The 27,029-nt window shown below is 42.4% G+C and overlaps 1 protein-coding gene across 7 annotated transcripts in view; it reads right to left on the reverse strand.

The window, feature by feature from the left end:
* LOC136573095 (CYFIP-related Rac1 interactor A-like) overlaps window positions 1–27,029 on the reverse strand; it is a 119,208-nt gene that overhangs the window by 43,177 nt on the left and 49,002 nt on the right. For 2 of the 7 annotated variants that reach the window (XM_066574264.1, XM_066574282.1), the window contains 2 exons: window positions 5,927–5,992; window positions 5,209–5,289 (listed from right to left, as the gene is read on the reverse strand). In XM_066574264.1, coding sequence (XP_066430361.1) covers window positions 5,209–5,289; window positions 5,927–5,992 — 147 coding nt within the window. Of the gene's footprint in view, window positions 1–5,208; window positions 5,290–5,323; window positions 5,403–5,437; window positions 5,509–5,926; window positions 5,993–13,135; window positions 13,154–22,988; window positions 23,055–27,029 lie in introns of those variants that run through there. The other 5 variants (XM_066574300.1, XM_066574308.1, XM_066574316.1 and 2 more) reach the window with 5 other exon arrangements.

Genomic DNA, 27,029 nt, shown 5'->3' on the forward strand with positions numbered 1-27,029 from the left:
TGCTGAAAGAGGCATGCCGCACGGAATTCAAAGCCGCAGCATGTCAATTGTATCGCCGTTTCCGCTGCGGCAATCTCTACTCTCTATGGGGAGAGATGGCCGCAGCGGAATACAGACGATGAAGCCACTTTAAAACCTACGCCAAGCAGCGTGGGTTTTGAAGCTGCCCTTCTGCTGCGGAAATCTCGCAGAATTTCCACGCGGTCCCGCTCCGGTCATTCCGCGAGATTTCTGCGGGATCTATGCCCCGTGTGACCATAGCCTTAAGGTGCAAGTTTTTTGTGCGTTTAAAATTCCTTCATATGAACATTTCTATAGGAAGCTGTTGGTTCTAAGAGACTCCATTATTTTCACGTGCCTGTTATGCGTGAAAATTACGCCCATGTGAATGTGGCCTATAAGAGAGAAAGGCAAGCAAGCACAAAACTTGCATCACTGAGCAGTGGAAATCATCAGATTTCTGTTGCACCATGTTGATGGGAGGATGAAAATTTAGCACAAGCAGCATGAATCGATGCCCCTTTCCTGTCAGCTGTTCAGAGCTTGTCCGTACCTCCATCTAATTTGCAGCAACTAGGAGAAGCTATCCTGTCCGCATGGGCCAATATTCCTGCAGAACTATTTCAACACCCAGTGAAATCTAAGCCACGATAAATTGTTACCGTTCTGGAAGCCAAAAAAGGGCCAGTGCACTAGTTGGGGGTCTCTAATAAAAGGGGCCATTCCGTGTATTGCATATTTTTTACAATACTTAGGGTGCCTGCACACGAGCAGAATTTCAAGCGCGTGATTTTAGGCACATAATCCGCCCCAGACCGCAGCCAATATACTCCTATGAGGATCCGCAGTTGTCCCCAGACGGACGGATGTGTATCGCGTTTTTTCACGCGAGTGAAAAAATCTGCGACCTGTTCTAATTTTGGTCGGATCATGCGCGTGAAGCCTCCAATACAAGTGAATGGGTGCGTTTTTTCACGCAGTACATCCGGAGTGCAGCTGCGGATGGAGTCACTGGTTGCTATGACTACAGGAAGTAGGCATGGTAGGAGGCTTACCAACACACAGCACAGAGCTTCACAGGCACATTTCAACTGCAGATCTGTCCTTTCAGTCCCCTCATCTACCAGAGAGCAGCCAGCAGACACCAGCCAGGGTGCACCCAGTACCTCCTTTTTTTCCTGGGGGGCTCTTCCTCCTCCGTTACCGCAGTACGTCCGAAAAAAGTTACATGGATCAACCATGCCCACAAAGACATCTGCTCACCGGGTGAAAGCATGTTGCCAGAATAATTTAACAGTGCTCACACAAGCAAGAGGGACAAAACGGAGTCTGGGTGTTGGTTTTTAAGCTGTTTTCCAGGGAATGGGCAGTTCTCTAGGGGTTGGGTTTACAATAAGGGTGTCTTCCGGATTTTTCTGCGTGTTTTTTTCCGCAACACATCCGCGTATATCCGCGCGTGATTTTTCACGCATCCGCACCTATCCGCAAGCACATTTAGGTACCATACGCGCGTGAAAATCCGCGAGTGGAATCCGGAACGCTCGTGTGCAGGCGGCCTTAGTGTTTGTTTTTTATCAGAATTTACTTATCTCATCAACTTCATTACACAGACTTCATAATAATGAACGAATATCCAATTATATGCCATAACAAAACATATATTACCCCATGGGGATATTTACTTGCTATATTGAACCCCATATATATGATAGTCTGGAACCTGTTTTACTGACAAAAGCCACATCTTTTGCTTGTGTCAGTATAAGAGGAAGTAGCACTCCAGTTGCAGAGTACATAGATGCAAGTACTGCTCTGTGGTATGACAGTCTTGATATATTTCCACTACTATTTGCAACCATGTAAACAGCTTATATTGTATTTGAATACAAACATCTCTTATGCAAAGTACAATGTCCTCATATACTATGTCTGTGAACACTAAAAAACATTCATTTAAAGGCCCATTTAGACGGGATGAATGTCAAGCAAACTATGCCATTACACCCGTCCCTGCACATACTTACTCTCGTGCTGCTGCATGGTAGCGAGTATCGCTGGCTCACAGTGGGGAGGCTGCAGGAGATTTCACTCCTCGCTCTCCCCTGCCCCTCCCCATTCACATAACACATTCACATAATACTATCTGCTATTTACACTGAACGATCAGCGATCAGCTCATCGTCAATTGTTTATGCAGCATAAATGATGGACGATGAACTAAACGCTCATCGTTCAGTGTAAATAGCGGCCGTTCAGTACTGAACGGCCACTATGTAAAGTGAATGGTGAGGGGCGGGGGAGAGCGAGGAGTGAAATCTCCTGCAGCCCCCCTGCTGGCTGCTGTGTGAGTGAGCCAGCGATACCATCCCCCGTGCAGGAACACGGGAGCGGGACACACAGGGACCAGTGTCGGCATCGTTTGCCTGACATTCGTCCCGTCTAAATGGGCCTTAAGCAGTAAAGCATTAAAATACAGTTAAATCCCATTACTAACTGTAGTCTGTAGTCAGTGTTTCTCAACTCTGGTCCTCAAGACCCCTCAACAGATCGTGATTTTAGAATATCCTATAGAGAGAACACCTGTGGTAATGTCTGAGACACTGACAATAATTACATCATTTATGCAATACTGAGAAAATTTTAGAAAACCTAATCTGTTGGGGTACTAGTCTAAAACACGCGTGAAACACAAGGTCCGTGGACTGAATCCGGCCTGCTGCCTTATTTTTTGTGGCCCATAAAACCTAACAGGAATTCTACTCACCAAGCCTGCAGCAGCAATCTAGCGGGAGCAGTGCATTCTGTGACCGCTGACCTCCCCCCCCCATCCCCCGGCGTCTGTATGCACTTTCCTGTATGCAGCCTGGAAGCTGATGTGAGAGATCAGCGGTCACAGACTCAGCAGCTGCTGCTGCCACCGGATGGGAGCTGCAGGCTGGGTGAGTGTAAAGTCTGTAGAGATGGTGCCCGGCCAGAGGCCAATAAGGGGGTTGCTATTACTGTTGGGACTACTATTGGGGCACTATTACTACCAGGGCCACAATTACTGTTTACTATTACTACTGAAGCCACTATCAGTGTCACTTACTACTGGGGCCACTATTACAACTAGGGCCACTATGGAGGTCACTGCTACTATTGGGGCTACTATGGGGGTCACTGTTAATACGTTGGTCACTATGCGGGTAAATGTTACTAATGCGGCCACTATAGGGGCAATTACAATCAACTCTTTGAAGGCAACCATGAGAGCTTCTTCACATGGGTGTATGCGCAACTATACTAGCCGCTGTGGAGCGTAGTTGTGCATAAACAAGGTAAAATCTTTTTTTTTTACCTTTCAAACTCCATGCTTTTCCACACAGGTTTGAAAAAAAAAATCGGGAAGATATGTTCTGTCCCATCTTTCTTGCATGTAGTATCAGGTACGTGCAAGAAAGATAGGATAAGTCCTATCTTTTCTCAGGCGTAGTAGTAATGCCCGAGAATCCCAATAGTGAAAACGAAACCATTGAAATCAATGGTTCATTTTCATCCTGATATGTGTCCGTGATTATTATAATGGGACAACATTACGCCAATCTGTTTAAGGCCCTCAAGCCGATATGACATGTCCCATATACAGTAATCTTACACTCGTGTGTGCACAGCTTGGGACATGTGGGACTTGTGCACAGCGTCCTGTGAGACGCATTAGCTTCCGCAGGACAATAAAAAGCATGCGGATGTGGCTTTTGACCTGCGTGCGGGTCTCAAGTGAGGAAGAAATCGCAGCACGCTCCATTTTCCTGCGGATCCCACAGGGACAGCTTCCATTGGAGTCAATGGAAGCCGTCCGATGTGTGGCACACCTGCAGCTGACACTGTGGACGTGCCGCGGATCCACAAAGGAGGTTTAACCCTTTCCAATCCAATTTGTATCCTGGTTTTCCTAGGGGGCTTACTCTTTTTCTGCTGTTATACAATGGCGCTATATGCTGGCTAAAGCCAGTACTACATGAGGTGACACATTGGATAGGCTCAGACAGCAGAGAGGCTGGCAATATACAATAAGAGAACCCTGACGGCCGTCTTCCAACATCAGAGCTGTGCAGCCTTAAATCGTAATGTCTTAAGAGGTCAGACAGTGGATTGGAAAGGGTTAAAAATAAAAAAGAAAGTACTGCGCATGTGCCGGGCGCGCTGGCCGGTGCACCTGGACGCATCCACCGTGCTGAAGAAAGAAGATCCAGTCAGCACGGAGGAGACCCGCGCAGAAATATAGAGAGAGGTAAGAAACTGTCCTTTCCTCTCCATGTCCGCGAGCACGCACGGATACCACTGCGGGATTCAGCAGTGGAATCCATGCGTGCAAGTGGACATAAGGCCTAAAGGGAAATTCATGTGAGCAACGATTTACACCACCCCTTAGTTACAATCTACATAACATGCTGAGTAAGTTTGTAAATACTTTTACTGCTTGTTTTGTGTTGGTCCAGTTTTACATGTTTTCTCTGTTTAAGCTCATTTCTAAATTCTGCTGGTTTCCGGTCACAAGAGAGCAGTGTGCTGTGTTATCTCCGGTAACATAGAGCTAAGCTGTAAGTGGAGGGTATATAAACCACTGTCTGCCTACAACTAGCAGAATTGAGCAGCTCTGGATATGAATACGGACATAGACATGAAATAAAAATTAGAAATAAAACCAGGTACAAGGATTTTAGTCCAGATTTTAGAACAGTCCATGCTGATTAAAATGAGGTGTCTCTGATTTTTGGAAAAAAAGGTTTAGTACCATGTTAGCCAGTAAAGAAAAGTGTGATTGTTCTCAGTAAGAGGAACCAAGTAATCTTGTAGATATGGCTTACAAAAATACATCATGTTGCAGCATGATTTTTAGAGAATACTTCATTAACAAGTTTTTTAATATCAAAGATAACAATATTAATGGAGTAATAAAGCTGGAACTTCAGTGATAACAACTGATACTACAAATGCCAGATATAATTGGAAGAAGATATAAAGGTATAACACCCAGACACAGTTTATCCCTGAAGACCCCCTTGCAGCACTCAAGTTACACTATGTAGGGCAGAGGTTACAGTAGTTATACATGTTGATCATCATTCACCCTCATTCTGATCTTACACTACACATCTCACAAATGTCTTCCTAGTTCTCCCAGCCAAATGTCTCTCACTCAAGAAGCTAGAGAAATAGACAACTTACTTTCAAAATCCAAGAAAAAATGTGGACAATTTTCTAAGTCTTTGCCCAGAACCTTAATGAGATTTCCCATGACCCGTCGACCTAAGAAAGATCAGAAATTGTTTAAACGACTCACACGTATGTAATAATTCTGTTTTCCTCTATCGGTCCTAAGGTGTGTGCAGGAGCTGCAATGTTTGTCTCATGGACTTTCAGAAATCTAATGTAACTGTAAATCTGTCAGGCTTACATGATGATTTAAGTTTCTCTCATACTTTCTTCACGGAAATGCAGCTTTTTGTGTTACCACTTCTGTTTTTGTCTATTTTTGAGCAGCAGGAGGAAGTTAGGAGTCAGTCTGTATTTTTCACACTTCCTGTGTTAGATATACTGTGATCAGCCCACTAAAGGCTATGCTGATAAATATCTTGCTAGGTCCTCTATTACTATAGCTGCTAATTTCAGTCATTCATTAACGGGAGAAAGCAACATTAATTTATGACATAAATCCTTTGCTATAAGGAACGTCTTTACAATACCTTTACACCCACTAGTATGTACTGTAGATTGTACTGTAGTTGTAGCATGATGGCAGCACGGTCTTGTGACCTTAAACCGATGGCTGAGAAAAAGTGTCTGTCAAACTCTTGCTTCGGGTGCGATGTTAGTGCTCATTGTGTCCTATGGTTCTCACTTTGTAATGTAAGATGGTATTTGCTATCTAATGTTAATTTCTCACCAATTACAGCTCTATGACCAGCAGCTGGAGAGCAGATGCCCAGAGTCACTTCATTAGCACAAAGATCTGAAAGTTAAAAATACTGAAAGTCAGATAACTTATACGTAGGATACAAAGTACTAGTTTCTATGTATGCTACAAAGTGCATGGTAAGCAATTACTATATAATAAATATAATAGCATATAAATATATAATAAATATATTGATTATAACCATCAGTATACACTCATTTTAACAGTCAAGAATGTAGACAAGACACAAATAGCACACTGTAAAGAAATGTATGACTTCACATTCCCGGTATACAATGCTTGTGGCAGTATAGTACAGGATTTCGTCAGACTATGTTGCCATAAAATCCTGTGTCAGAACAAAGAAGTTCACCAGAGGCAGGTAGTAAGCACAAATTAGGCTCGGAGGTACTGTATGGGGCAATACTTTGGCAGGCACCATAGGAGCATTTGAAGCACCATATTTGGCAGGAATGATAGTGTGGGCAAATCTGTAAACTTCATGGAGGCATCTGTACTCTGAGGAAATCTGTGCACTACATGGGGACAATGGTATTTCTCTTTGTCCATTAGTCCAGTGTATTGTAGTACCCTTCACATACTGGAAGCTTTGGTATACGAGTGTACAAGGCATTTCTTTCTCCTGACTTGTATAGTGTATACGTAGATGGATTGAGAAACTTTGAAATCACTGCATTATTTATTGTTATTGTACTCAATGCATGAATAGAGAATTGCGGAAGGCAGTAAGGGTATATTCACACGGGTGATGTTCCAATTCCGAGATGGACAGAACTCGCAAGGGAAGAGAACCCAGTCATTTCAATGGGTTCATCCACATTAGTAATATGTCATATGCACTAATAGTACAAGGGCACTTTCACATGAGCCTATGCACAAAAAGGCTTGCCTCAGCGCAACATATTTGTGCATGAACGAGGTTGCTTGTGCGTGTGTCTGTTCTTTTATTACTACAATTTGTGCGCATGCAGGGCCAGTTCACACACGCCTGACACACCCTTTCTGTGTATTAAAAGTCTGTTTAGCCTAATGAGGTCCAGATGTATTCTTTTCCCCTGGGGTTTTGCGCAGTGTTTCATGCATCCCCCGTATTTGCGCACATCCCATAGACTCTTATGTGGGCCTCTGCTGTGCAATATGCAGAAATATAGAGCAGGTCCTATCTTTTTGCGGGCGCCCGCAAAACACGCTCAAGAAAATGAGTCCATTGACATCAATGGGTTCTATTCTCTATGTTTTATGCACGCAAAAACATGTGCAAATACGGTCACCCTGATTTTGAAAAATCACTACATGTACTATTTTGGGGTGATTCTTGTTCTAAGGTAGCCTTAAAAAAAGCAATCAAATTTGCAAGCCATGCGAGTGCATTCCATTTTTAAAGCATTTTACGATTGCAACTATGTGGGATTTTTTTTTCATATGTGTGAAAAACAGATGTAAATCTGATACATATCATATTTTTATCACAAAAATGCATAGGACACATAGGAAAACTGCAATCAAATTGCATGTGAAAAACTCAGTTTTTCATTGCACTCTCGCATAAAGTTTTATACAAGAATCTCTTGCTCTACTCTGTAGACAGCTGTTCCTATTTGTTGGTACTCTCCTGTCACAGGACTGTAGCAGCACAGTGGAAGTGGCCAAAGGAGGACCAATGCCTTCTTTATTCACAGCTTTCACTTCTCCTTCTGACACAAGCAGCTCAGGCCGTCTTCTCCCTTTTGTGTTTGAGAACATAAATTGCATTTCTGTAATTTATACCTAGTGCAAAGTCTGCTGGATAAAAGGAGACTTACTAAAGGGGAAATAAGACCATTTCATGTAAGCACAGTGTTTTTGTACTTCCATAAATGTTATATTCAGTGTATCAGGCTGTCCAACCTTATCACAACACACACTTTTCTCACAGCACCTCTGCCTGTGCTATCCTTGCAACATACCATTGAAACCTGCGCAGGAGCACGCTAGGAAGGTTCCAAGTCAGAGGCATAACTTGAAGTTCCTGGGCATCAGTGAAAAACCTGTAACAGGGCCTCCAACTATAATGCTTTATTCATAGTACTGGGCTCTCTATATGGCGAAGAGAGGACTTATGGGCCCCCTAAGGCTCCTGGGCCTGGGTGCATCTGCATCCTCTGCACCCCCTATAATTAGGCCCCTGTTCCTTGTGCAAGCGCCTGCAAATCCCTATGCTGACCTTGTCCTTGATATTAATTTTACCTGCATCTTTGGAATGCAAATACAATTGCATACAACAGTAATGTTTCTGGCTAACTACCCCGCCTCTTAGCGCCTTCCCAGTCACCCAAGAGGCGTGATATCATTGCATAGGCTGCATTGTTCCAAAGGATGCTGGGTAAAGGAGGCCAAGGCTGGGGCTTGAAGATAGGGAGGCTGAGCGGGATGTACACAGGAGAATGTATTATTTTATCTCAGGGCTAATTTTTATTTATTTATTTTTTAATCAATGGGCACATTGGCACTATTTTTTATTAGGAGGCGCAGTGGCATTTTTTCTTAAAAGAAGGGCACAGTGACTGTTCCTATAACTGTTTTGATAACAACGCATATAAAGAATAATTGAAAAACAGGAAAGTGGGATGGGAAGACAGGAGGTAAACAGAGGAAAAAGGGATGGGAAAGGTCAAATAGCAAGGTCAGATGGAAGATATGTAAGGGCATGTCAATAATAACACTGTTAAAAAATGTTTTTATTTTTTTTTGGACAAAATTTGTGATTCTTACAGAGTTTTGGGTGCCGATTCCAAATTTGTGCTCAGATTTTGAATGTCAGGAACAGATTTACAGACAATAATTTTAACAGTAGAATAAAGAAGTGTAGATATAAATGCAATTAAACATGTTTATAAATATACTTATGAACAGTTAATCCTGAATAGGGTAACATATAGTTAGAAGCAGGACATAAAGTCATCAGGTGGCAGATGGGTAAAAACAAAGAACTTAAGTGGCATAAAAATGTGGGAAGTTAGATGCAATGTTTGTAGAAGTCACTTATTTCTTTTATGTATTCCAGTGTTCTCCCTTGGAATATTCCAGCAGTAATCAACCGGCATCGCAGGCATCCGCTTTCCTTCATACAGTTTTTCATTTGCACGTATGTGCTGGTGAAATCTTTCACCATGCCAGGAAGTAGTCAAAGTGGAAGTACATGAAATATACTTTGAGGGACAATTTTAAATGCAGCAGTAATCGCAGTATAACGCTCCTATTGATTTCAATGGGGCCTCGCAGACATGTACTTGAACGCAGCTTTTTCGAGGACTGTCTACTCTATTTTGCTGCATTTTTGCACTTTTTAACACCCATCATCACCCATCACAATGATGGGGTGCATTAAAAACGGCTGTTGAACGCAGTAACCTGAGTCCGAAAACGGCAGTGTAATCGCAGTGTTTTGCTAACACTGTGTGTTAGAGTGGCCTTACATCCCACATTTTTGTACGATTTCAAAAAATTGGTCACAGTCTGTTCAAAGTCATTTGATCTCATTTTCCCCAGAAAGTTTTCTCAATCCTAAATGCCATCCAAGCAGATTTTTTTTGCTTGTTAAGCATTCATTGAATTTATTGTGACTTTTCAGTTCTCTAATCTGGATCCACAAAAACACCCTCATATGTATATTACTGTAACAAAATGGTACAATATTGAATACCCTACTTTCTTTTGAAGTTTATAACTTCATTATCTTGCCTGACAGACAATTTTGATTTCTGTATTGGGATTCTGCACCCTGGATATTGGTAAGAACAATAGGAAAATATACCTTGTAACACAATGTAATCTAAAGAAGGCTATACTGTAGGTTCTATAATATTAACCTTTTTTTTCTTCAAAACATTGCATTTCCTGAATTTTAGCTACTGCTTTTCTTTTCTTCTTAAAAAAAGGTATATTAGGTGATTCCCAGTCTATTGCTATTGTCTATTTAGTAATCAGAGATAATGCGCGTTACAAGTTTGCTTAGTTTACTAAGAAAGTCTTCCAACCTCTTCCAATGGATAAAACCACCAAATGTGAGCCAATGAGCCCACTTCTGCGCAGCTGTAAAAACAGTGAAGTCAGTGAGGGCCTTATTGATTCGAGCATTGAAATGCCTAATAGTGCAAATCGGGTGGAAAGCCTGGGTAAAGTAGCAATGGCTGTAGTGGAGAAGAGCAGGAGATAAGTTTATACTTTCCCCTATAAAGATGCTATAAGTTAAAAGAATGAAGACTATTCTATTTGTAATAGGGGCTAGAGTACTAGCGGTTTTTGTAATTTAGGAGGCAAAGTATGTCTAATTATATAGTTCAGATGGACAATGTACAAGAAAAGACTATAAGCAATAGGATGAAACTGAAAGGGAGGAGACACAAATTAGATATTAGAAAAAACTTTCTGACAGTGAGGGTGATCAATGAGTGGAACAGGTTACCACGGGAGGTGGTGAGTTCTCCTTCAATGGAAGTCTGCAAACAGAGGCTGTCCTAATATCTGTTTGGGATGATTTAGTGAATCCTGCACTGAGCAGGGGGTTGGACCCGATGACCCTGGAGGTCTCTTCCAACTCTACCATTCTATGATTCTATTTCACATGTACTCTGGTTTACCCCCACACTCCAAACACATGCTTAGAAAGTGAGCCCCCATCAAGTGATCTTCATGGCTGTAGCAAAAGTATGTGCTATATAAATATGCAAAATAAATAAATGCTAAAAATATAGCAAGGTGTAATCTCAATTAAATCTGTATAGATCTTAGTTTTGGTGCTGTCTTTATCTATTGATTCTGATGCCGTATTCATGTACTGAGCTCCATAGTAGCGCTGTATGTATCTACTGAGTTTGGTGCTGGAGCTGTATTTATGTACTGAGCTTGGTGCTGGTTTTGTGTAGTGAGCGTGGTTCTGGATTTGTTCTTAAAACTTTTGCTTTGGGGTATGCGGCAGAAAGATGAGAGATTTTCTGCAGTGTGCTGCACACATCTTCTGTCTTTACATGGTTTACAACCTGAATTAAATGGATTGTTAGTAAGAGAAGGAGGAAGAAGATGAACTGTGGTTATAAGTGCTGGCCACCAATTTGGAAAGTTCCCCTTTCAAAATCCTGAGTTAGGCACTGCTATGTTGACTCCCTGCTGTGACGTAATAGTGCATCACTGGCTGGGAAGGGGTTAAGGAGTTCTCTTACCTATTCATTTTTTTGCAGCTTTTTTCTCTAAACATCAGACTAGGGCCGTTGCATAGTAACAGATCCCCATAGACTCAAGTATAACAAAATTTGTCACTGCAGCCGAATTCATACTATGTGTCACTGATATAGGCACCAGAACTTGCAGTATGATGAAACTTTGTGTTCCACACATTCTCTTCACAAGAGGACACAAACTACTATTACAGTTACTGCTGATGATTAGACAGCTCCCGTTACACACTTACAGAGGATGAAGGGCGCGATTCACGTCCCTACCCGGTAGTATACTTATAAAAGGGAGGATCATTGCACACCCCTACCAGCAGGCAGAGTTGACACTGGCTCTAACCACCCATGTGAGGCTGTGCTAAGGCATCATGGGTTTGGTAGCATAGAGGAAGGGAAATCGGGGTGAAATTTACAACGCTTTATGGTTTTTAATCAGAAGCAGACAGAAGGCAGAACTGCAGGGAAATGAGCGCAATATATATAAAAATAAGTCAATCTGATGTGTGTGAGTTAAGGGGCTCAAAACCGAGGGGCTTGGGGGGGGGGTGCTTTTTATACTCACCAGTCCCCTTTTCCAACACCGTGTGCCCAAAAAATCAGTGCGTGCACATAGTAACTCTTTTCACAAATCCGTGTGCTTGCGCTATAAAGATGAATAAGAGAGTCCACACACACAGCCATATGAAAAGAGTCACCGTGTGCGTTTGCTGATTTCTCGGAGGCACGGCACTGGAACAGGGGACCTGGTGAGTATAAAATGTAGCTCCTCAGAACCCCTGTGTAGTGGCCCCGAACACCATCCTGGTCCCCTCCATAAATGTCATACATGTTTTGTCTCATGTGGATGCACTGTGCAAAGCTGTCTTGTCATTTTCTGTATGTGTGCTGCACAGCTGCAGGGTCTGAAGGGTTAACGTTCGTAAAATCATTGCCTGTCACCTCTGTCTGCTGAATGTATCTATTCTCTTGTGTCATGTGGTACAAGTGAAGGTATAAATCTGAGTGTCTGAGAGTGGGAAAGGAGTCCATCTTCAGGAGGAGAGAGTGCAAACACAGAGCCGCATGGAAGCACCTTCAGCTACCATGTAGGTGAAGATGGAAGAGAAAGAGCAACTCACAACTTTCTAAAAACAGGTACCCGTTCACAATACAGGCGTTTTCCTGTGCGGCCGTCCAACTCTATGATCACCACACAGAGGTACTTGATGGTGACACCCACGCATATGCAGTACGGGGTGTATCTAGGTTAAGCCTTTTTCTGGAGTAAGTGTTTGCCAGAGTGTTTGTGGAGAGACCCTTACCCCCCTACCTCCCCCGGAGTGCTCCCAATTCAGGACCGGTGATTTATAGATAACGTGAACTATAGGGCCGTATTGATTCTGTGTATTCTCCCTACCTCTGAGCTATAGCCTATCAGTACTAGAGTGATTTGTACCTGTAATACCTGTTTGTTCAAGTTTATTTCAAGTAAAAGTTATACCGGGCTTTAACCATTCCTAAGGACCCGAGGTACTACACACAGGTCTCTGTGTTTATTACTGCGCCACATAGAATACCCATGTGTGGGAGCGGTGGCGTCACGAGTGATATCTACTACAACCCCCCTCATCCCCTTTATTGGCACTCCTAGCCAAAGCAGTATTGAAGCCTGGGTTGCAATCTACACTGTCCTTGGCAGTGTGTCATCCCTCTGGGACCAGAGCATGGTAAGTGCCACCGTGACACATCAGTACTTAACCCTCTCAGCTCTTCATGTTAGCCAGGTGCCCAGGGTCATCCCTCTGGGGTGTTACACCTGTCCTTTCACTTTTGAGTGCGATAATGTAGTATGGGGCTCAAAAGTGATGACAGAGGACCTTTAATGGAAGAAACATACTTTTGAAATGCACAATATAGACTTATATTTTTGTATCTCTAATAATAAAAGCTCCTGTGGAAGTCCAAGTGCCCCAAGAAACATGCCTACCTCATCTGCACTTTGTCCAACGAAACAACTTGCAAACTTGAAAATGAAGAACAAAATAAAAATCATTCTTTTATCTGTAGCCAATGATTCATTTGGTTTCCTACTTCGAGGCCTGGCAATCCCTCCCTAGCAGGTAGATTCCAGGTGGGCCGCATATTCCACAGTCTATGCTGGCACTGCCTTCTATCTCACAGTTCTGCCCGTGTTACCTATGTATGAGGTTGGGCTGGCATAGGGTGTGCTGACAGTCCGCAGACTGCAAATTCTTTTGTATGTGCTTGTCACATACTTCCTGGTCACCAGCCAAGAACTGGCTGTCAGAGAGCTGGGGAAGTGCGAGTCACTTTTGGACAACCTGTTCAGCTCATCGCCTACTCCCAGGACTTCCTCTCCCTGAGGACCCCTTCTCCGTTGGTTGCATCTTTCTCTGATTGTGAGTGCTGCTGCCCCCCGCATAGTCTCAAAAGTGCCCTTTTTTGCCACAATTTGTGCACAATCTCAGCAAAAATGCTGTGGTTTTGCAGTACCTGGAGCTGAACTACATTTTTTATATGGCAGTATGTAAATTATGGCAAACCATGGTGTTTTTGCCGCAATTTTGTAAATATCTAGGTGAAAGAGCAACTACGAGCTATGCAGGGCCTTAAGTGACACCATGGTCACATGATTAAAGTCCTGCACTAGGGAAAAGCAGTAATGTAGGACAGCAAAGTCTGGTGCAAAAAATAGTATTATGACATGCAGAGATGTATCTTTATTCCTCAAATATCATAAAAAGTAGCGACGTTTCGGCTACCACTGTAGCCTTTGCCAAGCTCAATACCTCAAGCTTTGCATTCAATACCCCAGTAAGGGTTAAGAAGGCGAGTACTGCTGTCCTTCCTTTTACATTTGGATAAAGTCCTGCACTAGGCATCAGAATGAAGGAAGTGGTGAGTAGGAGGCAGAAGCCCATACACACTAAGGGCAGGCTCACATTTGCGTAATTCATTGCATACTACGCGTGCGGTGTACGTGTGTGGAATACTCTATGAATGGAAGCAATCAAAGTACATTGACTTTCGCTGTTACATACACACTTGCATATTTTTATTGCTTATAATACATGCATAAAAAAGAACGCAGCGTGTTCTATTTTACTGCGTATTCCGCGTGATAGAGCCCTATTGTTTTTCTCTGGACATATAATAAACATTGTGCGGTGTTTAAAGGTAACATCACTAAGAGACGGAGCCTAAAATAAAAAAAAAAAAAAAAGAAACACACTCTCATGCACAGTGCAAAATCGCTGTCCTATGCAGCGATACGCCTGCACACCACCAGCTCACATAGCGGTAAAATACTGCGTTATACACGCAATGTTTTACACAAATGCTCATGTGAGCCGGCAACATTTCTATGAGTGAGAAAAAAATTGATCTTGCCCAATCGTTCTGTTTTTTTATTTTAATGGTACAAAAAAGGCTTTGGACTGGTTAATGTGAGAATACGCTCCGTAGAGGCAAGTACATTCGCGCATGCGCCCATCTGAAGATGCCATAATGCTGTGAGTAGTTTGTGTAAATAAATTTAAGGTCTGCAGGGGTACTGATTCATTTCTGCAGTGTATAGCCATAGGTTGCGGATCCGCTGTGAATTCACTGCACATTTCACTGTTTGCATTGAAAAGTGTGAATTCAGTGCTGAAAATGCACAGTATACATAGGCAATTTAAAATCCGCACTCGATTTATGCTGCAGGTCCTCCAGTAGCATGTGATGACATTTCTTGAAATCTCATACATACTGCTTGTCCTATTAGACACTGTATTTTCGGCAGGCAATTCTACTGTGGGAGATCCACAGCATTTAACACAACATGTGGATGTACTTTAGGGTTGGAGAATCCGCAGCATTTCTCATCCACATGGTACAGAAATATCTGTGTGAAATTCATATACGCTGTAGATTTTACAGTTGCAGCATGTCAATTGTTTGCTGCAGATTTAAGCATGAATTTTACCCTTTGCAATGCAAAAAGTGAATTCCACAACAAATCTGCACAAAAATCCACTTTAAATTCTGCAACATTTAGTGCGGAACTTGATGCTGCGGGCTAGCTGAAGATTCTTCCCTGTGGTAAGTCAGCATCGAATACCTTCAAGGGACCCCCACTGATCATAAAGTTATCCCCTATGCTCTAGGACGTTATAACTTAATCTTGGTACAACCCCTTTAAGGAGCCCTTCTGCATATCAAGAGGATACATCACATTAGGCTCCGTTCACACAGGAGATGATTTGCATCAGAATGTCCACAGCGGGCATTCTGCAGATTAGCAGTAGAAAGACTGCCCACACTTGGTGCGAATTTTGAAGCAGGCTTTATCGGGTATTTCTGTGTGGAATTTGGCTTGAAGTCGGATTCACATGGCAAAAAAAAAATTAAAAAAATCGCATGATATTTGTGCATTCAGATACACACAAATCTTGCACAAATTTGAACCGCATTCTTTTGAATAGGGTCATACACATGAGCGATGTTATCCTGCATAGCACCGCAATGCGATTCTATGCTATACGGGTAACAAATTACAGCATGTTCAACCATACTGCATGATCTTACATTGCAGCGCCCACTGTTTTCAGTGGGGCTGCCATTGCCATTAAAAGCTGTGGGAGAAACTCTGCGATCCTCTGCCGTGGCTGTGACAGTCGCATCGGAGGATCCCTTCATTCCCGCAGTGATGCTAGGCTGTCTACACATGAAAATGCCTGGCATCCACAGGGATTTCACATGGTGGGGAGCGCGATATGGGGGTGTATTCTGCATTCAGGTTTTGAGCACGGAATATGCTGTACTAATTTCCTATAGGTCGGCCATGTTGCTGCTCACACGACTTGTGCTAAAAATCTTGGCGCTTATTACACGCCAAGATAGTGCATGTTGATTGGTGATGCACAGCAGTATGCAATGTCATTGCGTAGTTGCTGCGTGCCGTGCATATGTCTATTATCTTGATAGGTGAGACAAAGCTATCAAAGATTACGCCCTGTAGCTAAAAACCTTCTTAATATATGTTTTCTTAAAGCTACATACGCAATTTTGATCACAACAAGAAAATTAATCATATAAAGGTAAAAAAAATAAATAAATCTTGTATAGTGCTAACTTATTCCGCAGCGCTTTCAAGTAAGTTTATTTATCACCCCCCAGCAAGCTGGGTACTTATTTTACTGACCTTGGCAGGATGGAAGGCTGAGTCAACCTTGAGCCAACTACCTGAACCATGAGGGGATTCAGCCTGCAGCCTTCAGGTTGTGAGCAAGAGCTTAGGACTGCATACTGCTACCTCAACACTATGCACCACACGAGGCCATCATATGGCCATTGATGAATTACAGCCATCTGAGCCTGACCTGAGAGCTTCATCAGATGACCATGATTTTATCCTGTTTTGCGTCCATGAAAATAATGGCCCCAAAACCATTGATTTTAATGGTTTAGTTTTCACTATCGGGATCCTCGCGCGTTAATACTGCACGCAAGAAAAGATAAGGCAGGGCCTATATTCTCTTTTTGAAAAAAAGTAAACACTGGTTCATGTGTTTATACGCTCCGTAGCGGTGAGCGTATTAGCGCATACGCCTGTCTAAGCCCTAAGCCATATTCTTGGCTTTAGATGCTGTAAAAACCACTTTACAAAGTGTAGTGATATTCCAGCTGAATTTGTTACACATTTGAGCACTATTTAAACTTGTAATGTCCCCTGTTACAGCTTGTATTATTAGACCGGCTGCACACAACCAGATTTGCATTGCGGAATTCTGAGTAGGCGTCCGCCTGTGGATTTCGCAGCAAATACCTTCCATAGTATGCTATGAAAAAACGCTTTTTCCTGCACACGAGCGGAAATCAATTGTGGAAAAAAAAATTGCAGCATGCCCTATTTTTTGCACGGATTACGCACAGACGGCTTCAAGTAATGTCAATAGATGCCGTCCGACAAATTGGCGCGGGAAAAGCAGGGGTTTTAAAAAATTAATTGTATTGTGCACGTTCGAAGGGCAAGCCTTGCGGACAATCCGTAGTACAGAAGAGAAGAAGTAATGACAGGTACGCGTGGATGCCAGACGGGCACAGGTCAGATTCTGCTGCAGACTCTCGCATGCAGGAATCCGACTCAGTTGTGTGCAGCCAGCCTTAGGAGAAACTGTCCCAGTACATTGGTAAGCTTTTAGGGATGTCTCTTTCAACAAGCTTGCTGACTATTGTCAGTAACTGCGTTCTCCAGCTATGCCCTGGCAAATGCGCCATGTGATGCATAAAGAAGACTACTGAGTTCTCTCCGACATCAGCATGCAGCACATCGCCCATTTGCTGGCGCACAGCAGAAGAATGCAAGTATAAAGAGAAAAAATACAGATTGAAAATCAGTGTCCTTGAAACTATTCACTGATTGCTGCAGTTTGGGGAAAGGGTTCTGAAGTGACAGAGTCCCTTTAAAGGCACCCTGTCAGAAGTTTCATGCTGCCTGAATCATGAAATATTGAGACTCCCTCATTACAAACAGCTATATATGACTCTGAAATGCTGCAGCGTTTCAGAGAAAACATAGTTTAAAAATGAGCCGGAAACAGAAAGAAGGTTCATCTAGACGGCTTTCCATTGGCTTCTTCCTGCCTGGTTCCACTGACAGGTCTCACCCTGTACACAAATAGGAAAGATCTGTCAGGCTGAGTAGGGCGAGGAGAAGCCGGCGGGGAGTCACCCAGATGATTCTGCCGAGCTTGTTTTCTCAGAAATGCTGCAGCCTTTCATAGTAAATCAAAGCCGCTTGTAATTCCCATTTGGGGAGAATATAGCCAGAATATGTGGAACATGTTACATATTTATAAATGTGGACTCTGTATAGAGATAAGGCTGCGCAGAGATGGTTATGTGAATGTCAATGGATTTTCTGACGATGAGAAAACTTGCTGATGCTTTTGCAAACTGAATAGAAATGAATTCTGTATTAAGGGGGTCTCACACGAATGGATTCTAATTGCGGAATCTGCCATCGCCATCTGTGTGGAGGATCTGCAGCAAAACGCAGGCATTGAAAAGCATGAACTTTCAATTTTTCCTTCACACTCATGGATATGAATTGTATATTTCGCGAGCGGAAGAAAAATAGCAGTGTGCACTATTTTGCCGCGGACTCCGCACGGACGGTCTCCATTGAAGTCAATGGAGGCGTCTGACCCACAGCCCATAAGCAATTAACATTGAAAAACAATCTGTACTGGTCCTGACACCCCCCGGCGAGCTGCCATGGTCATCTGCAATATAGAGAAATCAGGTACGCAGGGTGACCATCCAGGCTCACCGGAATCTAACCTATTCATGTGAGCCCGGTTTAAGGCTTTCATTTTAACTTCTGCTTTGGTACTGTTGCCCAGTTGTTTAAATTCTGCCATGATGACTGGTCACCTGTAGTATCATCACACTACAAGACCCCAGTGGTTAGTCAGTGGCAAAGGATTGCTATGGATGAAATATTACTGTTTCCTACAGCCTTTACTACTATTACTTAATTTTAAAACCCATAGTTAAAGAGACTGTCAGATACTTTTAGCACTATAAGCTGAGCTTACGGGCTGAAAATAGGTGAGTCCAGGAATGTAAGTCTTATATTTACCTCCCTTGTCGTTCCCCCGGGGTGAGCGCTGAAATTCGCCACTGAATGCATTGGGTAGCACTGCTCAGTAGTCTGTCTGTTCTAAGTTTATAATCAGAGGACTATTTGGCAGCGACGCTCAATGCATTCAGTGGCGACTTTCAGCACTTACACCGGGGAAATGGCGCGGAAGGTGAGTATAAAACTTACATCCCCAAACTCAGAGGGTCACCTACTTTGAGCCCATGAGCTTTCTGTACCTATACATTATGCTACATCTTCCTGCATCAAGCAGTCATCAATAGTCAACAAATACTGCACTCCTTGATAGGAGAATGTGTCTGTTCTTTATTGTACTTATCTATATAGCACATACATATTCCACATTGCGGTACACAAGCTGTCATCACTTACATTGGACCCAATCCATATTCATCTATTAGCATGTCTTTGCTGTGTGGGAGGAAACCCATGCAAACACAAGTATGAATATACAAACTCCGTGTCGATGTTACCCTTGGTTTGATTTGAACCCAGCACTGTAAGTCAACATTACTAACCACTAAGCCGACACGCTGCCCTGTTATTATTGTGCTATTATTTTTTTTACCACAAAGTTACAATATAAGACAGGACTGTTTAATCATCTCAATCCTATAGTAACCATAAATATATAAATTGTGTTTCACACCAGGTTTATTATGGGCTATGTCAGTTGTAGGTATTATTGTATCTTGACCCCACCAGGAATTCCTAGTGGAGTCAAGATTGACAGGGGGTGACGCCCCCAGTACCTGATAGGCTGGACAGCTTCCTCGGCTGCAGGTCCTGGAACACCAGTAAAGATGTGTAGAAAAGGCATACAGCGGGGCCGCCACTGCAGCAGCACACCTCCAGCAGCAAGTGGGTTCCCCGGCGGCGGACCAGAAGTCAGAACTCCCCTGACTGCACAAGCACAGCGTGCCTTAGGCAGCATGGGAGTGCAAGGCAAGTTACTTTGCCAGGAGCGGCCATGAAGGAGCAGTGATGTGGCTGGCAGAACGGAGTGGAAAGCTGGCAGCCGGGACAGAGGGGTGAGCTGGCTGCTGCCTATGACCCCATGGCTGAAATCGCCCTCAGGACCAAGCACACACGCTGCAGCATGTGGATTTATTAGTGGCAGCGCTGCAGGCTTACACTGAGGGTTACTATTCTGCTTAGCCTTACATTATGACCTGTAAATGCTGGCATATTACCGCTGTAACATTCCACCATGTACATGTCATCAAGTAAGGCTAAGCAGAATAGTAAGCCTGCAGCGCTGCCACTAATAAATCCACACTGTGCGACTAGGACCTTCATGCCTTCACTCTATCAGAAGCTAGGGGTGTGAGAGGGGCTTTGGGGCGTTGTGACCGGTGGCGTCAAGGTACAATAATCCCTGAGTTGTATACGATTGGATAACAAAACAAAATATCCAAATGCCTTTGGTAATGTATAAGCAGGTTTCTATGGGCCAAATATATGTCATAATAGTGAAAAGTATTTTAGGTACATGTTGATAAATAGACATCTGGACACTGTTTCTTGACAGTATTAAAAAGAATATCCTTACATTCTAATATGCTGCAGTATATTTTTCAGTACAAGACAATATCAGCCATATCCAAACTGCTGTATATTGCCATACAGTTGCATAAATGTTTTTCATAAAGTAAAAAAAATCCTGCATGCAAGGAAACCTATCAGCTGGAACACGCTGTCAAAACTGCAGGCATCATGTTATAGAGCAGAAGGAGCTGAGCAGATTGATATAAAGTTTTATTGGAAAAGATTCAGTATAACTTGTATTTTATTCATTTATATCTCTGCTCATTCTGAGCTGAACAGTCCAATGGGCGGTGCTATCAGTGACTGACAGCTGTGTATGTGTATACATGGAGAGATAGCTGTCAATCACTGATAGCTCCGCCCACTGGACTGTGCAGAGATATAAATGAATAAAGTACAAGTTATACTGAATCTTTCCCCATAAAACTATATATTAATCTGCTCAGCTCCCCCTGCTGTGTAACATGATGCCTGGGGCATAAGATAATAAAAGGTGTCTTACCACCACACTAGACAAATGCATTTCTACAGCAGTAGGCCCTATATATAATATAAATGATCCAAGGGCTGTTTTTTTTCCATAGTGGTTTATAGTGATATCTGTTTGATTCAGTAGAACCATGGCAATGTCCAGTTGTTGCAGCCACTGTGAAATCATCTAAGGTCCACTTCACAGTATGCATTTTAATGAAGTTTTTTTCACCAAAACTGGGACTGGATCCAAGAAATAGAACTATAAATCTTTCAACTATATATATTCTCCCTTTAGGAAAAAAAATCATTAAAATGCATACTGTGAACCAATGCTGTTTTTTGACATACTCTATATACTGATTTTTTCCATGTGTAAATATTTTTCAGCTGTTCATTTGCAATCCACCTGCATATTAATACCCATCACCTTTGCAATCTATTCTTCAGGATAAAGGGTTAGAGCTGCAGACACAGGTAATAGTGTGCATTTATTATGATGCCAGGCATATGGGTGAACTGGTATTTTTCTATATACCCACTGTACTTTTTATCATATAGACTGAAGACTGGAGCAGGATGCCAATGACAGCAACATTTTCTATTTTCTGGCATTAATGGAATATTTCATATATAAAAATATATTAGATATCAGGGTTACTATTGTGAATACAAGGTTCCTGTGCCTTGGTGCCTACAAAAATGTGTGCTAGATGTATTTATTCACAGCTTTATATTGGTGACTATGCCAGTATGCACAGTTATCCTTTGAGCCGTGGGGCCATGCAATGAGGGAATATTCTGTACATCTCTGTCTGAACCGCTGTTGTATAACCTGATGCACTCACAAAAATAAACTGGTCTATTAGTAAAATCTTATCAGAGCATCACCCTACCAGCTTAACCCCTGTGTTACTATGGATGAAATATGTGGTATTTCGGTTACAAAAAAGCTAGCATTATATATGATGGAGATCTAAGGACAGCTTTATTAAATATGTTAATGGTTTCTAAGAGGGATACATTATAATACTCTTATATCGGCATCACATACGTGCTTGCTTCTATGGCACATATAATAAAATATTCTAATAAAACCATAAGCACTTGTTATGCAACAAGGTAATGACACTCCCAGGTATCATTTTTAATTATTATTAAACTTATTTTACAAATGTAATTTTCATTAACTTCTTTTGAAGACCACCCGAAAAGAGATGATCCCCTTCTTTGTTCCAGCATGAGATACTGCAGTGCTTGGATCCCCGTTTATTACACTTTGTGGATGCCATGTACCACTATACCAAGCTGCAGACAACTCCCAACCTTCCTCTATCCTGCCTCTCCCTTTGAATCAGCTGTGTCTTACATAGTGCAAATCCATTATCCAGCATCACTAGAGGGAGCGAAGACTGTAAGGAGGGGTTGAAGCACAGTGCGGCAGGAGAAGTGAAGGAGAGAAAAATGGAGGGAAAAGGCAGAGAAAAAGAAAGAGAAAGAAAAAAGGCTGAGGCTTAAAGAAGGAGAAGACCGAGCCGAAATTTGGTGTTGAGCTTGACTCCCAATGTAATGTAATGACATCACCAATATTAATACATACCGTACATTCCTGTTTCATGTAATATTGTATCATATAGACATTGTCAAGACAGAAGTACATCATATGCCCAGTCTACAAATATACTATACTTTGAACCTTGCCTATCAGACTGGGAACCATGTTCAATGCACACCTCTCATAATATACAGACAGATGTGGAAAGATCTTTGTACAGAAGCCCTCTCGGTTTGATACATATCTGGTAATGCAGACATGTAGCAGCAAAATGAATGACCTTACTGAAAGATAAGCTACTGTAGTATACAGAACAGGTTCATCATCATATATAATATACATAATATTTATCGGTACACCAAATAGCCATGCAGAACATCTTCTGGAATATTTCATGCATATGTAAGTTCTTACAGCACATTACAATATCCACCTTGCAGCTATAAAGGATACAGAGATCTGTCTGTCTGTCTATCTATCCATCTAGCATCACATTTATCTTATATAATGATACGAATTAAGGAATGCATAAATCCATGCAGAAATGTCCAATGTCCCCCTGTGCCCTTTCCGCACACATTCACACACAGCACTCACCGCACAGCCATCTGCAGGAGCGTGTGAGGATAGGAGAGTCAGCAGCACAGTGTGGCTGTGTGTGTATGTGTAGGTCTCTGTACCAAGGAGTCCTGCAGCTGCTAACTGTGCAAAATACATTACAAAAGCAGACACCCTCCCCCCAGACCAACTGTGACGTATACATGGGCAGATTAACCTGCTGTATGCTGACAATTGGTGGATCACCCCCATGTGGAGCATCAGCACCTTGGAGCTCTTTCTTAAAATAGCAGCACAGCAGCCCTTTAACCCCCTACATCTAAAGTGAGAAATCTACACACTGTCCTGATGAATGTCACATTGGTACAGACACCCTATTCTTATCGTCAGCATCCTTTTTTTAAGCATTAACTACTATATTAAAAGAATACTATAAACTGCCATTTTGGATGGAAGAAAAACAAAGCTGCAATAATGTTGCAAGAAAATATTTGTCAGAGTGTATCCACTATCAGAATCATGAATGAAGCAAGATTTCAGGATGGCGATTTGCAGAAAGAAACGTCAGTCACAAATAAGGATGAGCTCTCCTTCTGTACCAAAAGAGGTTTCTGTGCAGATAACCAATAGGAATCTGCTAAGAGCTCCCCCTGCCTAGTAACTGAATCCTACAGACCCAAGAAGTCTTTGATATATATAAAAAAAGATGTCTTTTAGGAAGGGCCATTTTTAAAAAATGTTCAAAATGTGTATTTTGTGAAATGTAAATGCTATTAGTATTTCTTATGCCAAATACATAGATAGATATGGGGTAAAGAAAGGACTATGTTTTATCAATGAATGCAAACAAGACACTTGACATGGTCTGCAGGCAGGTGTGGAGTCCAGTGCCTGAAGTATACTTAAGGGCAAAAACATAACTACGCTCGCCAGTACAGAGCATAGTTGCACCTGAACGAGGGAGATTTCTTCCCACTTCCCTGGCAGTTTAAACTCCACACCAGAGCGCAGGAGTTTGAAAAGACCTACGGGAAGATAGGTGCTGCCTGATCTACATCATGCGGGGAAGATAGGAAATGTCCTATCTTTCCTCTGCCATAGTATTCACGGCCAAGAAATCCCGATAGTGACAACTAAACCACTGAGCTCCTATTGAAATCATTGGTTTCTTTTTGACCACTTATGGTTCAAAAGTATTTTATTCAAACTGCATCACACTATTTATAGTATATCCATAAAATTGCAATAAAGATAGCATTAACACAAAACTGTACTTGTTTTCATTTTTACTAAAATTCTGCAATTTATGCAGTATTTTTAATTAACTCTCTTGTCCCTGACCCCCCAGGATCTGTTGGACTAGGGACCATAGGAATAGAGATGGAAAAGATAACCGCACATAGAAGGAGAAGAAAAAGTGTGGTAAAGAGTACCTTGGAGGAACATTTTGACTCGTTGGCCTGATTATCACAGCCATATAAGTGGAGAAAAACACGCTAATGTGTTTTTGAATGACATGAATGTTCTTTGAATAACACCTGAGTGCTGCCTCTGATTGGTCACAGTGCTCAGCCAATCAGAGGCAGCGCTTTCTGGAGGTTGGGGATTTTTCAATCCCTGGCCACCAGAATACAGAAGAAGACTGTCGGGGACAGGGAGAAGAGCCGGACACTGCTTATGGATAAGTTAACATTTTTTTTTCTACAGATAGGGAAAATCATCGCTGTAGGGGTTGCCTTCATCCCATTGCTCTCGATGGGGTGGCAGCAGCGGCAGCCCCATTAAAAGCAATGGGATAGCATTGCGCTTCTCTGCCACAGCTGTGGCAGGGAATTCCTTCATGCCCGCAGTCTCCACAGGGATTAAGGAATCCCCTGCTATAGCTGTCACAACTGTGGCAGGGGAGTGCAGTGTACTCCCTATGTTTTCAATGGGGCTGGTGCTGCCGCTGGTCCATTGACAAGGTGAAACCCCTGGATGTGACAGGGATTTCACAGACAAAGAATCCCCTGCTGCAGCTGTCACAGCCGCAGCAGGGGATAGCGATCTGCTCCCATTGCGTTCAATGGGGCGGCAGTAGTGCCGGCCCAATTGAAAGCAATGGGATAGCATTGCGTTCCTCTCCCCTCATCAGTGAACACTGTGACAGTGCTGTCACACTGCTCAGTGATGAGGGAACTTCCTGCAGGGATGAAGTAATCCCCTGCTACAGCTGTGGCAGGGAATTACTTCAGTGCGATGCGATGTGCGAATAGCAAAGTGCTGTCCTATTTTTTGCATGTACAAATTTTATTCACTTCTAAAAAATGGCTATGTGACCACTTACATTGGAAAGCATTAGTTCTAATAGAGCCATTGATTGGTCACAACTGCAGTCTATCAATGCACTGCCAGCTATGTGATTGGTATGGCCGGTGGTGCACTGTGACTGTGATTATACTGCCCACTACGTGGGGATAATTGTTGCATAATAGTAATATGTACCAGATTTTGCTACTTAAATAAAAACATTTGAAACTAAAAAGGAAGAAAATATGTTTCTCAAATGGAAAGAGGGGGGAATATCTAAGAAAAATATAAAGCAGTCTGCAGAAACTGTAGGAAAAGCTAATACTGAATTGAGGCTTGCAACACAGGCTAAAAGCAATAAAAAAGGATGTTGGGGGTATGTCAGAAGCAAAAGAAAAGTCAAAGATGCTATAGGATGTTTACAGGATGAAAATGGTGAATTGGTTAAAAATGATGTTGAGAAGGCCGAACTTTTAACCCGGTTTCACACGGGTGACAAGATAGTGTGATTTTCTCACGATTCCACAGCTCTACAAATTGCATGTTTTTGAAGCCCATGCTTTCCAATGAGTTCCTTCACATTAGCGATGGTTTGTAGCCTGCTACATTGCAAAAAAAAAATTGTGCGTTGCTAAATATTGCTGTGATTTGTGATGTTTTGTTGCCCCCATGTTTCCCTACGGAGCATTCCTATGTGTTGCATCACATAAAAAAAAATTAAAAATCTTGTTATTTGTATAGCGCCAACTTATTCCACAGCGTTTTCAGGTAATTATTGTTTATTACCCCCCCTCCTCTCAAGCTGGGTTCTCATTTTACCGACCTTGCAAGGATGGAAGGCTGAGTCAACCTTGAGCCGGCTACCTGAACCATGCAGGGATTGAACATTGCACGAAAATGCTGTTTTCGTGTGGGGCGATGCAACTTTTACAGTAGGAAATCCTACTGAAAAAGACCTAAAATAAACCCTAGCTAACTTGCTTATAGTTTTTCCTCAGTGCTTCCTGGTCACGAGTTTGAAAAACCCTGCCTCCAGGAAGTGCTGGCTGCGATTGGTTCTCGAGTGCTGTGGCCTGGAGAACAGGAAAAGTCCCAGAAGATTGGAAAAGGGCAAATGTCCCTATTTTCAGAAAAGGGAAGAATGTGGATCCAGGAAACTACAGGCCTGTGAGCCTGACTTCTATGCTAGGAAAGATTTTGGAACAAATTATTAAACAGCATGTGTGCAAGTACTTGGATGAGAATGGAGTAATTAACCAGAGCCAGCATGGGTTTGTAACAAACAAGTCATGCCAGACAAATCTAATTTTTTATGCGGTAGATATAGTATATTTTGACTTTAGAAAAGCGTTTGACAAAGTGTTTCATATGATGCCTATTGAAAAAATGACCAAATATGGGATTGACAAGGCAACTGTTAAATGGATTCACAACTGGCTGAGCAATCGTACTCAAAGACTGGTCATAAATGGCTGCACATCCAAGTGAAAGAATGTATCAAGTGGGGTACCACAAGCCTCTGTCCTAGGCGCAGTGTTGTTCAACATTTTTATAAATGATCTGGAGGAGGGAACTGAGGGGAAACTGATTAAATTTGCAGACGACACAAAGGTAGAAGGGATAGCTAATACTACAGAAGAAAAAGGGAGGATTCAAAAAGATCTAGAAAAGCTTGAACAGTGAGCGGCGACTAACATAACGGTATTTAACAAGGAGAAAAGGCAAAGTCCTGCATCTGGGCAAGAAAAATGAAAAAAGCACATACAGAATGGAGGGATTGGGTTAAGCAGC

The sequence above is a fragment of the Eleutherodactylus coqui genome, chromosome 1 (genome assembly GCF_035609145.1).
Source record: "Eleutherodactylus coqui strain aEleCoq1 chromosome 1, aEleCoq1.hap1, whole genome shotgun sequence".
NCBI lineage: Eukaryota > Metazoa > Chordata > Amphibia > Anura > Eleutherodactylidae > Eleutherodactylus > Eleutherodactylus coqui.